We start from the raw sequence: 15,740 nt of genomic DNA on the forward strand, positions 1-15,740 counted from the left end.
TTTCTTTGATTTCAAAGTTTTCAAAATTTTCCTTTCACTTTTTGTTGTTTTTTTGTCAACTTGAATTTTAGTCTCATCAATGAGAGGTCCAACCCACTTTCTTCACTTTCTTTTATACTTTAACATTGGTGTTAGGCTTATTTAACAACGATGTTCTATATCTTGGACATTAAGCGTTTCTTGAAAACTTTTTGAGTGACCAATTTTTGTGTTTCTTTTTGTTTTCCTTAAAAAGATTCATCTTAATAACCAGTCCCATTGACTTTAAAATAAGACCCAGGTGAACATATACAATTTTCATTTATATAGAAACTGAAGTAATATAAATGATAATTGAAATAAGAATACATAATATTCAGTTAATAGCTGATATTTTTAATGACTTCATTAATTTTTATATCCGTTAATTGTTGTTAAATGTTTCTATATTCCTTTATCAGCAGTGTTCTTTAGTCCTGTCCTATGGTTTGGTCTTACAAAATACAGCTGGATTGAGGGTTTATAGGTAAATCGATCTAGAATGTTTACTTGAAAGCTGTTTATTTTGACCTTTGAAAAAATTTGATTTAAAACTTGGATGAGTTTTCGATTTTTACCGTGTTTTCTTCCTTTTGTCGACTGTTTATCTAGTCTCATTACCAACAAGTACTATCTTCTTAGTAATTAAGAACAATTCGTATGGTTTAGATTTTATCTGATGGTGTTTGATTTTTTTACCATGTGCGTTTCACATTAGAGATTGAGTTTTTGCCGTGAATTTGTTTTTATTTGATTTTTGTTTATTTTCTCGTTTATTTTATCTCATAGTCTTGTAAATGGCAGGACTTATGAGCTCAAAAATGCGGCAAGACCACATATAAATCATTTTGTAAATTGAGTTTTAATCATATTTTTTAAACTCATGCATCTATTTGTGTATATCTCTTATAATCTCTTCAATTGTTAAACTATTAAATCAAAAATGTGAGTGAACGCACATTACTGAACCGCATTGGCTTATCTAAAGTCATTTGCAATGCTTTTCTTGACATTAAAATTCCTTATCAAGAAGAGATTTATTCTCAGGACCAATAAAAGCATTATTACTTACTTCTGCCTACCTTTTTTCAGTGGGTTCAAAATATTTAATTTTTTTTTCAACAAAGTGTTTTCAAAAAAGTTTCAAAAACTTTTAATCGATATTTTGAATTGTTGATAAAATTTTTATATCTGGTATTGAATTATTGGACGAGAGATGTTAAATCTAGTATCTATTATTTTAAAAAATCTTCACCGTGACGCCATTTCATTTTCAGTAGGACGCAATCTCAGAAGAAACAATTGCCCTATTTTCCATTTAACTTTTGTAACTTTTTTGATTTTTGTTTTTCGATCTATATTCTGCACTAGGGATCCATAACCTTGTCTGTGGACTTTTTTGTTACAAGGTATTGAGAATTTGATGGATGAGAGTTTTGAGATTTTAGAATTGCTCTCTCGAAGGGTCTTAAAATCACTTAATGATATCTTGGTTGATGATTTTTTGATGATTGCAAACCATATTTCCATAAGAATGCGTTAATTATGGTGAGAATGGTTTTCTGGGTTTTCTTTTTCTCATACCAGATTCACAAATTAGCAGAAATTTGGTGTTTACATCTCCGGAGGAATAATTTGGTGATATTGTTGCGTTGAGCCAGGTATCTTGTCAATGACGTGGGCGATATCGTGCCAGCTCGCAAGGAATGTGACTCTCTCGGTTAAAAATGAGAATGACAAAACACGTTAGAGTTTTGAGAATGACACGTTATTGAGATGTAACTCTAACACGTTAGAGTTACATCTCAATAACGTAACAGTATAAATCAGTTTGTTAATTTTATAATCTACCGCATGTACTTGGTTTTTATTGAGTTTACTGTAGTTTTCTAAGTCAGGTATCTATTTGAGATAAATCTTTTTGTTATGTAGGTCACCGCTATGTCTCAGCTGTACGTACCATAATGACCCTCGAAGATCTTGTTTTAAAACTTCTGAGAGAAAATGGTCAATTCTAACTAATTTACAGCCATGACAATTATATCAAATTAAACTATTCGTCTCAAACATAAAAAAGGTATCTTATGCATTAAAACTTCAATTAGGGAAAATCTGTTATATGGAAACAGACCCAGTAGAGCTAAGCCCGTAGATAATATTTCAGTCTTTGTAAATAGCCCTAACTAATCGCTTAGTAAATTCTTCAGTTCCAATTGGATCATATTTAGGGTCTCTTTCAAAAGATTTGATGATCGTTGATTTGTCCGTTCTAGCGAAAAACGCAAATGATTGTCGTTTCGGGCACACAATTGGATCGTGGTAGAAATTTTTGGGTTCATTTGAGGAATTGGGGCGAAATACAACTCGGTGTTTGTCAGCAATTAGCCGATCGTCTGTCCAGCGTTGCATGAGGTCGCCGATATTTATGAGAATGTGACTAATGTCTTCTGCTTTCTGAACGTCGACATAGTGACCCGATCTGTTTAGTACTTGGAGTCCTGTGATGTCTTCGGCTATCAGTAGTGTGACGGTGCTGAAATCATAACAGTAATTGTTACAGAAAAGGACAGCAGAAATATAATTACAAGTTCTTACAAGAACGAGGTGTATCTTACAGATTATTCCCTTAAGATCTTACAAAATTAATGCATTGACTTTTAAGATTACCTGGGAATCTTTTAAGATCTGCCATGTTAATGACCAGGGAATGCCTGAAATCATCGACTGACAAAGTTATGCAGAGTTTTCAGGATTGCTCTTTGGTCTTAAAAGTCACTTCATGTTCTCGGGAATGATGATTTTCCAAAATTTTGAATTTCGGAATTGAACACGCAACAAATTTGCCTATCTGATCATAAATTGCAGCAAAATCTTAGTTTAAAATCAACTGACAATTAACTTGGTTAACATGATATTCTCATCAACACAACCGATTAGCAGTTCATTTAATCAAATATCAGCAGTCCGTTTCTTTTCTTCACAACAAGAAAAAGGCCTCTTGCAATATGCTTTTGTTCTCCCCACTTAGATCAGGTAAGAAGAAAAACTTGTGGTCGTAGGCATTAACTTAGCTAGAGGTCTTTCTTCTGGATACATAATGTAGTTTTTCGGGTTGATGACATTTTCAAATTGAGCCCATTTGAAGTTGCTCGCATCATATCAACTTGATTTTAGTTTGATGCCCCCAGTCATTGGGTGACAAAAACATCAGAGCGCTAATAATTGGCCCTGCTGATTGGGTGACTTATAAAACAGATTTTTGAATCCATGCCAGCAGACATTTATTCTACAAGTACGCTGTCCTCTCAAGTATCGTGATAAATATTTGATAATTTTTATCCGATTACAACTGGAACGTCAACATATTTCTTTAAGGAATAAAAACTCCATCTTCATAGCGAAACGATCTCCTTTTAGATCTAGTTCCTCTTATGCACAGATTTGAAGCCCTTAAGATTGCAAAATTTAATCTCAGTTTGACCCAGTTCATGACAATGCTGTAGGGTTTGTCCCACTTAGAAGCGAGTCTGTCCGCCAGTCTTCTGAGAAAAATTTTGCTCTCTCTGGCCATCATGCCGTCAACACTGAAAATTAACGGAGTAAAAGCGATATGTTTTTCATGGCAAGCCTCGGAGTATTTTCTCCTCTTTTCGTCAGCGCAGCTTTCCAACACATCCCCTGGATTTCTGTTGCTGTAAGATTTAGCCTCAGTGTCTGTGACACAAATATCAAACGAGGCAGTTTCTTGCGGGCTCCAGACGCCTCTTATGAGAAAATCGGCTCTTAAAGCTTTGATTCTCCGAATTACTGGTTCTTTTTGAGTGTAAGTCCATGCAAGGCATGTAAGTCATAGCAATCCCTGCTGATGTGCACAATCAAGACAGCTTTGAGAAGATCCACTTTACTCTCAGAAGCATTGAGTAACGCTTTGGGTTTCATGGTTTTTAGCCCGCCTTCAGTGTGATAAGAGCCACCTCGTGTCGCGCACATCCCAGACCAAAATGACTTCTACTTATAGATTCAATTATGCTGACTAAAATCCACCTCAGATAATATTATCCTGCGTTTTATCCAGGCACTCTAAGCTTGCAGCCAAGGTACTTGGCCTGGGACCTCAGCCTTTGTCCAACTGAAAAAAAACTGAAATCCAGAAACCAATATTACCCACCCAATTGATTTCAAAGTGCTGTTAATCTAGGTTTTTGCGCCCCTTTCTATGATTATAACTAATAAGATTTTTTTTTGAATTGAAGATAAAGATTGTTTCTTTTTCAAGCTAAAAATCCGTAGGCTATAACAGCGAACATAGCAACTCCAAAAATACATGAGCTTCCTTTGGTAAGAAAAACAAACTATTGTCTGAGGAAAAAGTCCAAAAGTGGCTTACCCCGAGTCAGTGTGTTCTGTGCATCTCAATTGCCCTGTCTTTTCCATCTTTTCCAAAAGGGATAGTCGCATTGGGTAGTAATAGAGACTCTTGAAGTGGGTGCCATTCCTCTCATTCCCAATGTTTTTATGCTCTTTTGAGAAGAAATCAGTGGGAAGGCCAAAACCTGGAAATCATATAGCTCAATTTTTCCAGTTCTAGGGAAGTTTTTGTGAAAATTTGTCAAATGTTTCATATGATAGCGATGAAATGTTGTATGAATGCTCAGTTTACCAAGTTTTCAAACGTCACAGTGATATAAAAATTGATCATTCCTGCAAAAACATGCAAGATCTCAAAACACATGAAAAACGTCTCAATTTTTGTCAAGAGTTTTGATATCTTTTTATCCCTGAGGTGTGCGACTGAGGTGTGCGACTGAAGCCAGCTCTGATGAGACTGACTCGGATCGTACAGAGGGGGCAGCCGACAGTTCAGTCCGAAAGGGGATTGAATTGTCGGCTGATCAGATCGTTTTGAGTCACGCAGGGAGTATCAGACCCAGAGAAAAACAGATGTCACTTTGTAAAACTTTTGTGAGTTCACTTCTGAAAAAAATATTTTTGTTACAAACAAAAACGCTCAACTCAACGAACCTAATCAAACGCACAAAACAATTATTAGCCTCTAGCGTGTAGTTTTGAGGTCTTTAACAGAAAGTGGGGGGTGTTTTTATAAAAAGCGATTTCTTCATTCGTCCCCAACACTACATGTTCAGAGACTGGCTGCTTTCTCGGCCTGTACTTCTTAGTTCTGATCAGACTATCCAGAATTTCAAATATATTGAATAGACCACCCAAAGCTGTTCTGTTATCAAACAATCCAGATTTTCAAAAGATGCACCGAAAGTTCTCATCAGACCGCACAGACTGTGGACTGGGCCATGATCAGGTTATAGTTAAACTATAGGTAAAAATCCAGATACGGTCGTGGAGTTGAGCATTACTCCCTGTAGGCGGCTCAAATCAGCCTCAGCAGAGCTTAATTTTTTTCTCCCGCATCTGAACCTGGGATTCTTAATGATCTTTTTTGTTCTAGGATGTTACTATGAGCCAAATTGTGTTGACAAAAGTTATTAAATCTGGATAAATACTTTCTTCGTAGAAGCTGTTTCTTTTATCAGGAAGAACTCAAGTAAAAAGGACTACAGTAAAGTAGACCCAATTTAATAACTGTTGCTTAGCCTCAAATTCTGTTAGCAAAAAACTTATGCTTAGTGAAGAGCTATCTGCTTCACTGAGCTTATCCCACCCCTTGAACATGATCCCGTATCCAGTCTTTGACTTGTAGCCCTTGATCTTGATCTCCTCGCCTTCTCTGCGGGTTGCGTCCTCTGGACGGGGGGGGGCAGTGAAGTGAATAATTCAATGTTTCGTTTGCTTCGCTCCGTTGAGGACGCGGAAGTCTACACCGTGGTTTTCGACGACGATAACGTTGCCGAGCTCGCAGGAGTTTCCGCCACCCCTTAGCCGAAGCTTGACGGAGACAAACTATGTGATTTTTGAGCCCAACTTCAAAATTTTTTCACTAGTTTTAAGAAAAAGTGTAAATTACGGAAAACAAAACGGGAACAATGTAGAAGGAATTGTAAATAGTCTTGTTTAGAAGAATAAGGAGCAGAAAGCAGTATGAAACAATTTACACAACCTTTTTTAATGAAAAAACAATTTCATATCCCACATTTAGTAGAAACACTTATGGTTAATTCGTTGAAAAAGTTAACTAAAAATATGGGCGTGTTGTCCTCTTTAACTTTTATTTGCATGAACAAAACAAGAGAGGATGATGAAGAATGCTGCTAACTCCAAATTAATGCTCCATGAGGTACGTATTACCAAAAAATTCAGCAGTGTTTTGCCACATATGCCTAACGCATAAGGAAGTAAATGATAAAAGGAGGACTTTGCGAATTCCAGATCAGATTTTTCTTGGATCTCTGGAGCATCAGGTTTGGACTAATTCCAAGTTCATGCTACATGCGGTACGCATTACCAAAACAGCAGCAAACTATGACGCCTATGCCTCAGGCATATGGAAAAGTAGAATGAAGAGAGGACTCTGAGAATTCCAGATCAATTGTGTCTTGGACCTCAGTAGCATCAACTTTGGACTAGGCACTCTCTATCCAGCAACTGTTTTCGAAAGAAGAAAGGAACCCAAAACAACATTCTAGCTGCACATCTTCTTTTCCTGTGAGTACAGTAGCAACAGTAGACGTGTCGTTGCCCCCTTAAAGCAGAGAAGCACAGGAAACTGAGGGAAGCGAAGAAAAGCGCGAGGGCTTGAGGAAGGGCTTGCTCTCAAGATCGTTTTCAAACATGCATGGGCAATCCTACAATAAAACAAGATATTGTTGAATGCAGATTGGACTTTAGTAATGACCTGTTCAGTGTTATAAACAAATCCGTCTACCTGCAAATAGTTTTAAATACTGCGGAAAGGAAGACTACACAATGTTCTTATATGTAAAATTTTTAAGTATGGCACTGAGTTTTTTTCACCTACTAAATTGTCCATATTGCTGATTTCTTTTGATTAAGTCTAGTAATGGCATACAAGTCAGTGGACGTGAGAAAACACTTATGTATTTTCTTCTATTCTTTGACTTTAGCGCAGATTTTAAGGAAACTGATTAAAAATGCTAGTGCTGTTAGGGGGTCTATATAGGTGCAAATACTGTGAAAATAAACCAGTACTGGATTTGAACCAGCGTCTTTTATTTGCAAACCTAGTGTGCTACACAATTACACCAACTGGTCTTAAGCCCTCGAACGTGGACATCTCTTATAACCCCTTTTCACTTTCTTTCTTGTTCCTCGAGGCTTCACTTCTTGTAACGGCTGCTCTCCTTGTGTTTCACAAAGAAAATTTTACACCGCCCAGAGTGTTTAAAAAATCTGTCCGGATACTTCGTTTATGCAGTTCGATTTTGTAACTGTATATCCGCTCTGCTATACTCACCGTTGCATTAACTATTCAGTTCGTAATTATTGGCTAATCTTAGTTTTTTCAACTATCATATTGAACTGGATTGCTACAGATCACACATTACGGGATCTCTTTATGTATACCAGTTCAATCCAATAGAAAAAACAAATCGAAGACAAAGATATATGTCTAAGACCTGTTTGTGCAAAAATATTTAAATTTGAACTTAAGTTGGCTTTTGCTGTTTGTACTCACAAGTTGAGAATACCAGAAGTTGGGGTTGTAACACTTGAATTTCAGCTCCAATAATTCGTAGATACAAGACACAGTAGCAAAATTTACTGCTCAAAATTAATATTTTGAATACAAGACACAGTAACAATTTACTGCTCAGGAATATTTCTAGTTCAGGACACAGTAATACGTTATTTACTGCTCAAGACAATTTGTTATGTAATATTTTGCTGAGTTATACTTTAAGCGGTTTTCTGCGGCTGCTAGGTTGAGTTCGGTGTGTTGCTTTTTGTTATTTCCCCCTTTTCTCTTTTTTTTCTCACGTGACAAACTGTATCTAGAATTAGAACTATAACTATAACCATTAAAATGACTAGGACAACAGAAGGTGTTTTATTTCTATTTTCCTTTTTACGCAAGCTTAGCGAGCTCAGCTTCAACATCGCCGGCCCTATTTTCCTTCGTGAAAATATTTTCGTCCATTAATAGTGCTGGAGCGAGCTTCACCACAGGCCTCTTGTAGACTCCGTCTTTTGTTTGAATTCATGCTGATCGAACAGTTTGGTCAGAATCCTCCATAGTTTCACTTACTCGACCAAGTGTGTAATATCATCGCTTGTCACTGTCTTCCACCAACCAAACGAGATCACCTTTGTTCAGGATTCTGTTTGATTCACAATTCCATTTTGTCGATTGTTCGATGCTGGCAAATACTGTTTTCTGAATCTGTCCCAGATGAGATCGGAGTACGCTTGTGTTTGTCGGAAGAGCTTTCTATGATTAACAAACTCTTTTGCGCATGGTAGGTATGGTAAACAAATATTTTTGTTGCCAAGCAGGAAGTGGTTTGGGAGTAATAGGTTCCAAATCATTTACATCCGATTTGACTGGTGTCAAGAGTCTTGCATTCAACGTCTGCTCAACAAGACACATTGTTGTTGAAAGCACATCTTCCGTAATTGATCGGTTCCCCAACACTGCGTACATTGCTTTCTTGCAACTTCTGACCAGTCTTTCCCGTACTCCTCCAAGATGAGGTGCGGCAGGCGGATTGAACTTCCATCTGATTCCTTGTTGAACCAAATGCTCTTCAATTCTTTCTTTGTTTCACGCTGCGACATACTCTTTGAACTCCCGGTCTCGAAGTTGGTCCCGTTGTCACTGATCATTTTTATGGGTTTGCCTCTTCGAGCTGTGAACTGCATAATTGCATTTAGACAACTGTCAGTGTCAAATTTTGGAACTATCTCTATATGTGCGGCTCGTACTGTTAGACATGTCAACAAACAACACCATCGTTTTTCATTTCTGCGCCCAATTTAAACTGCAAATAAGCCAATGTAGTCTACTCCAACATTTGCAAAAGCGGTTGAAGCATCAAACCTTTCTGTTGGTAGCTCGGCCATCACTGGTGTTATTGTTGTTTTCTGCCTCCTCGGCAGGTGATGCATTTGTTCTTTATTGAACGCAAGGCATTCCTACCGCCAATAATCCAGAATCGTTGCTGAACTATGTTTTTGACATGCTCAGTCCCTTCATGGGAATTGTTTTTGTGCTCGTTACGCAAAAATAATTGCAAAACATGGTGTTTCCAATGTAATAATATTGGATGCTTTGCGTTGAAGTCCAATTGACTGTAAAAATTTTCTACTTTTTGGGATTTCCCTTTCAGCTTTTAGAGATTTCATCTCTTCAGCGAATTGTTCTTGCTGTAATAATTTGAAGATAGTTGCCTTGGCATCTTCATTCTCTTCAATTTCAATCATCTTTGTTGCTGGTCTCTTTTTCCTCAATGCTCGCTGCACGTATGCCTTTGTATTTACAAGTCTATTGAAATTGCTGAACCGTCCCCACTGAACAATTGGTTTCTTTTCTTTGGCCTGCGTTATGAAGGTTGACGTGGGTATGTTCTCTTCATCTGCAGCAAAGTCCAGGTTGACTTGCTGAGGCCACTCGTTTTCTGGTTGCTTCAACCAGGCCGGCTCAGTAAGCCACTCGCTTCTTTTGAGTTCATCAACATCAATGACTCTGGTGCCAATGTTGGCTGGGTTGTAAATTCCGCTCACATGTTTCCACTGTGAAACATTAGTTGTATCCAAAATATCAGCCACTCTGTTTGCAACAAACACCTGTTGCTTACGGTGGGAGCTATGAATCCATTGCAGAACAGTAGTGGAGTCTGTCCAAAAGTTACAACTGTGAATCTTCGTTTCGTGTTCCTTCACTATCTGTTCTTTAAGTCTCACCGCCATCACTGCTGCATGTAGTTCCAAGCGTGGTATGGAAAGGTGTCGCATCGGTTCAACTCTGCACTTTTCGATTGCAAATGCTAAGTCTGCTGTGTGTTTTTTGGGGCTTTGAACGTAGGTATGCCACAGCACACATTGTGTCTTCAGATGCGTCGGCAAACACATGAAGTTCCCATGTGTCCTTGGCTGTGCTGAATTATCTTCTATCAATGCTGGTTTCCACTACTTCTGGAAGCTTCGCTTTCCACTTCAGAAAATCTTCTTTTTCGCTAGGTTCTACTAAGTTGTCCCAATGTTGTCCATTTTTGGTCCAGATGCTCTTCAAGTGTTGTCTCATATGGAAACTGAATGATGCAAACAGTCCAGGAGGATCAAACACTGAGGAAACTAGAGGTAAGATCTTCCTTTGGGTGATTGGGTTCTCGACTTATTTGCTTGTACCTCTACAAACCTGTAGACTATCATCGGTTATCGTCCACTGAAGCCCAGGCACCGATGACCCTTCCTGGCTGGGTTCTACTTCAACCTGCTTTGTTTTGCTGATTGATCTTAAGTCCGCTGGGATTGCGTTGCTTACCGTGTTGCTGTTGGTGATTCACTTCTTCAGTTCAAATCCATGTTTTGAGAGAAGAGGTTGCAGTTGTTCGAAAACTTTGATTGCTTCTTCAGTTGTTTCGACTGACTTGTTGAATTCGTCCATGCAGAAGTTATTTTGGGTTGTTTTTGCTGCAATTGGTAACTCGTCCTCGTTATCGAAGGCTACTCGCTTCAGAGCGTAGTTGGCACCTGTTGGTGAGCTCTTTGCTCCGAAAACATGACGTTGATACACGTAAATTTGCACAGGTTCGTTCATTGTTGGTCGCCACAAGAATCTCAAGCAGCTTTTATCCCGATCAGGAACTTGCACTTGCAGAAACATTGATTCAATATTTGTGGTTAGGGCAATTGGTCCTTCTCGAAATCTGAATATTGTTCTGATCAATCCGTGTAGTAGATCGGGACCGGCCAACAATTTGTCATTTAGGCATATATCCTTGTATTTTGCTTCAGTGTTGCAAACACGGCGAACTTTCTCCCGTTTGTTGGGGTTTAGTACTGGATGGTGTGGCAAATACCATTGCTTTCCGAAAGTGTCTTTGACTTCCGATTTACCAAGGATCTTCACAAATCCCTTTTCAACATCTGTATCATTTGACTGTTGATACAATTCTTTTAAATTTGGGTCTCGTTGGAATCTTTGTCCCAGTGAGTAGAGCTGACCAAGGGCCGAGCCGTAGTTGTTTGGAAGATTGGGTTCTGGTTCTTTCCAGAGCATGCCCACTTGGTACAGCTCGCCCGTAAACTTTGTTGTGCTCTCTAAAAACTTTTGAGCTTGCTGCTCTTTCTATGACTGGCTTACAACATTTCTTTTGGAAGCATAAGTTTCTATGTCCCACCATGATTGTATATTTTCGGCCACTTTCACATCTTCTGAGGAGGCGAAATTACATAAATTTTGACTTTTCTTGCCTGTCATGGGACCACTGACTACCCATTCTAATTCTGTTAAGACGGCAAAAGGCTCACTTCGTGTTCCAATTTTATAGTCCAATGGACGTTGAAATTCATAGGCATCTTGTCCAAGTATGATGCCTACTTCCATCAGGTTGAATGTTCTGTTAGTGAGAACATTGAGGTGTCCGAAGTTGTTCTTCAGTTCCTTGTAATCATATGTTGTGTTTCCCAAGGAGATTGATGGGTGTGCAAACGCTTCAATTGAATGCACTTTTGAATGTAGTCCCTTTATTGTGATAGGAACCTTCTCTGTCCTCAAAACTTGCGTCCCATGTATGCCAGCTGTGTTCAAGTTAATGTCCGTGCCTGTGCCTTTGGTTTGTAGTTGATCCTTAACACTTTGATCGATGAAAGATACTGTTGAACCACTATCGAGGAAAGCGTAGGAAGTTAACCTGTTACCACCACTCTGAACCGATAACGGAACTATTTGAAGAAAACTAGTAACTTGGTTTCTCTTGTTGATTGTTGCTGCGCTTACGTTAACTGCGTGACTACCCTCGTCCATTTGGTTTTCTGAGTGTAGCAGTCTGTTGTGCTTTTTGGTACATCCAATTACACCGCACGGGTGGACTTTACAATCTTTGATTGCATGCCCTTTACCCAGATATCCATAACATAAGCGTTCTTTTCTCACTGCTGCCTAGCGATCGGTGACACTCATATTCTTAAATATTGGACAGTTCCATATTTTATGAGTGCCATCCGCTAGTGACAGTTGTTGTTTTGCGTCTGCTTGGTTTTTTGCAGGTTTGAACTTGCACTGAAGTTCGATGTCTTCGGGAACCGTTTTCTTCTATTAGTGTTGCGTTGGTCTTCTTGTTTATGTTCCCCTTTATACGCTGAAATCCCTTCATGCACGAATGCCACTCGTGATAGCCATTTTTCAAACATGATAAAATCAGGCCAGTCCTTGTATTTGTCATCGACGTAGAACCACCATTTTTCTTTAAGAACCTGTGGTATCAACTGCCATGTACAATGTCGAACTTGATTGCGAATCACCAATATGTTTGAACTCTTTGAGCACGTTCACGAAGTTAAATACAATAACAGAAAAATTAATTAGGCTGGTTGAATCACGAGGTTTCATTTGATTAGTTTTTCGTAGGCTCTCGAGCTGCGCATCTAAAATTACATGCGGTCTTCCAAATTTTTTTTCTAAAATGTTCCAGGCAGCACTATAAAACTGTCCAGAATAGCCCATTCCCGAGATTGCAGATTTTGCTTTGCCTGTTAGCAGAGTCTTCAAGTGACTCATTTTCTCTGAGTCGGGAACCATGAGTTTGTCTACTGTTGCTATGAACATGCTAGACCACTCAGGTGACTCCAGCGGGTTTCCGTCAAAATTGTTTAACCTCAATTTTGGTAAACTACTGCTTGAATGTCCAGTGTTGTAGTGCCTTCCAGCTATCGGCGATATATCCCGCTGTTCAACACGTGCTGAGCTTTCAGGAGAGTTTGGATACCATGGGTAATGCCTATGCTTATTCCGTTCAGGGCTGACGTCGAAGCGAGCTCTTGGTCGAATTAGTGTTTGCGTGTCGTTCATCGAATTCGCCCATTCCGAGACGTCTCTCCCTTCTGGGGCCTAATAGAAAGGTGACTTGTCACGCGCCTTAGTCGATTTAGAACGTAAGTCATCTTTCTCCAATGCTGTTCTTAGCAATTGGCGCTCTAGGTCTCGCTCTTTTTGCCGAAGTTGATGTTGCATCTCTAGTTCTTTCATTTGCATTTCTAGCTCTAACCTCTTTCGATCAAATTGTGCTTGTTCGATTTGCAACTTTCTTTCGAAGTCAATTTCAAATTCCTTCATTCGTTCTTCAACCCGACGTTTCACTGAAGATGTTTCCGAAACGTTTCCTGTATCCTGGTTGATTGTCTGCCCAATTCGTGTAACCGTATTCGTCGTTGCATAGCTTGTGTTATCATGGTTTTGGTTAAGCTCTGGAATTCCTACGTTTTGTTCTATCTGATGCAAATTATTTGCAGGCGGTTGCTCTTCGTTGGCATGAAGTGTTGACTGGCTTCGCTGGTTTGACATGTTTGTCTGTCCGTGGATATACGGTAACCACTCTGCGTTCAAATATTGAAAATATTTTTCTCTCTCGACTTTACGTTTTAAAGAAATATCTGGGTCTCGGAAAGTCTCAGCTTTCTTATTCACAAGTTTTTGAACGCTGTCGTCAAATTGCAGTATCTGCTGATAAAGAGTCTTGAGCTTGCTTGGTCGATCTCGATTCTTAATGAGCTCAAAACCTTCTTTCTGTTTCTCTAACCAGTTGTTTCGCAAGTTGTTGATCTGTCTATCCAAAACGCTTTGATTCTATGACGGAGTCACTTCTTGTGTACTTCGGGACTGCAGCTTGAATCTCTACAGCTTCTTTGTTTGTTTGTTTTAATTGAGTTTTGTCTTTCAACGTTCATATTTGCTTTGTTTAATTGGCTTTGCGTTGTTGAATTGCTCGTTTAGTTTTGTTCTCGTTCGTCGATGACTTCGTCACTTCGACTGTTGGGTTGGACAGCAGTTTATTCCACTGTCCGGGTCGGCAGACCAAATGTAACGGCTGCTCTCCTTGTGTTTCACAAAGAAAGTTTTACACCGCCCAGTTCGTTCTGAGTGGTTACAAAATCTTTCCGGATACTTTGTTTATGCAGTTCGCTTTTGTAGCTGTATATCCGCTCTGCTGTGTTTACCGTTGCATTAACTATTCAGTTCGTAATTATTGGCTAATCTTAGTTTTTTCAACTATCAGTTGAACTGGATTGCTACAGATCACACAATACGGGATCTCTTTATGTATACCAGTTCAATCCGATAGAAAAAACAAATCGAAGACAAAGATATATGTCTAAGACCTGTTTGTGCAAAAATAATTAAATTTAAACTCAAGTTGGCTTTTGCTGTTTGTACTCACAAGTTAAGAATACTTAAAGTTGGAGTTGTAACATTCAAATTTCAGCTCCAATAATTCGTAGATACAAGACACAGTAGCAGAATTTACTGCTCAAAAATAATATTTTTGAATACAAGACACAGTAACAATTTACTGCTCAGGAATATTTCTAGTTCAAGACACAGTAGTACGTTATTTACTGCCCAAGACAATTATTTTTTTTTGCAATATTTTGCTGAGTTATACTTTAAGCCGTTTTCTGCGGCTGCTACGTTGAGTTCTGCGTGTTGCTTTTTGTTATATCCCCCTTTTCTCTTTTTTCTCACGTGACAAACAGTAACTAGAACTAGAACCATAACTATAACTATTAAAATGACTAAGACAACAGAAAGTGTTTTATTTCTATTTTCCCTCTTACGCAAGCTTAGCGAGCTGAGCTCCAACACTTCTGTAACCAAGTATACGTTGAACAAGTTGTTTTTTGTCGAGCTATGTCAAGCTTATCTTATGCACAATTCACAATAGGTTATTCTCTCTCAAGCTTATAACAAGTACCGCGAAGATCTACGGCAACGGGAAGCAATTTTTTCGACCATCAAGCTACAGAACTTTAGCATGGCTTGCCATTCAATATAAGAAATAAAAAGTGATTTAAACGGTTAATTTTGCCTTAGAAACAAACAATTTCAGAGATCACTACCAATAGTGCGCACTTTAGATTTGTGGCAGAGGTGCTACCGCCTACGAAGACGATATTGATCATCAGCAGACCTGTTTTATTGAACGCTTGCAAATATCTTGCAGGTTAATTCGCATCCTGTCGCTTTCTTATTAAGAGACTTAACTTATCAAGATATTTCAGTCCGAAAATTGTTCGGTAGAGCAGACAAAATCCCCATTGCAAAACAAAACAAACATTTCTCTGATAAGTCAGATATCATATACTTTTTGCAATTTTTTTTAAAAACGGCTGATACCTTATTGGACTACAAGACTTAATACAGAACTAAAAGTTTTAACACAATACTAAAAATGTAAGTCGATAAAAAAACATTTTTCAACCGTAGTTTTATGTGAAGTACAAACCAACAGCCGTCACTTTGAGCAACCGCATTGCAATATCCCTGAGCTTCATGTACATGTGAAGAATTGTTTCTCTCATTTCATCATTGGGCCATTCGAGACCCAAATCAATGACGTCATTGGGCGCACAGTTGAAGGTCTCCTTGGGATCGCTTCTCTGGTAACCAAGTTTAGGATCAGGGTACTCAGCCTATAATATGAAGTTGAAATGAAGCTGCATTATTACAAACAATAACTATTCTTTAACTATTCTTGTCTTTTTTTCAAAGACGTTGTCAATTATTAAAGTGTTATTGATATGTTGACTTTTTTGGATTTTACCAGAAAGAAGAGTCCGTAGTCGATAATTGC

The 15,740-nt window shown here is 38.6% G+C and overlaps 1 protein-coding gene across 1 annotated transcript in view; it reads right to left on the reverse strand.

The window, feature by feature from the left end:
* Nucleotides 1–2,010: 2,010 nt before the first annotated feature.
* The window catches only part of LOC142351527 (uncharacterized), a 60,829-nt gene continuing 47,099 nt past the window's right edge, over nt 2,011–15,740 (reverse strand). The window contains exons 3-5 of the mRNA XM_075403598.1: nt 15,393–15,579; nt 4,406–4,571; nt 2,011–2,551 (exon numbers count right to left, since the gene is read on the reverse strand). Of these exons, the coding sequence (XP_075259713.1) occupies nt 2,179–2,551; nt 4,406–4,571; nt 15,393–15,579 (726 nt within the window). The 3' untranslated portion in view covers nt 2,011–2,178. The remainder of the gene's footprint in view (nt 2,552–4,405; nt 4,572–15,392; nt 15,580–15,740) is intronic.

Source organism: Convolutriloba macropyga, chromosome 13, assembly GCF_964194025.1.
Source record: "Convolutriloba macropyga chromosome 13, txConMacr16.3, whole genome shotgun sequence".
NCBI lineage: Eukaryota > Metazoa > Xenacoelomorpha > Acoela > Convolutidae > Convolutriloba > Convolutriloba macropyga.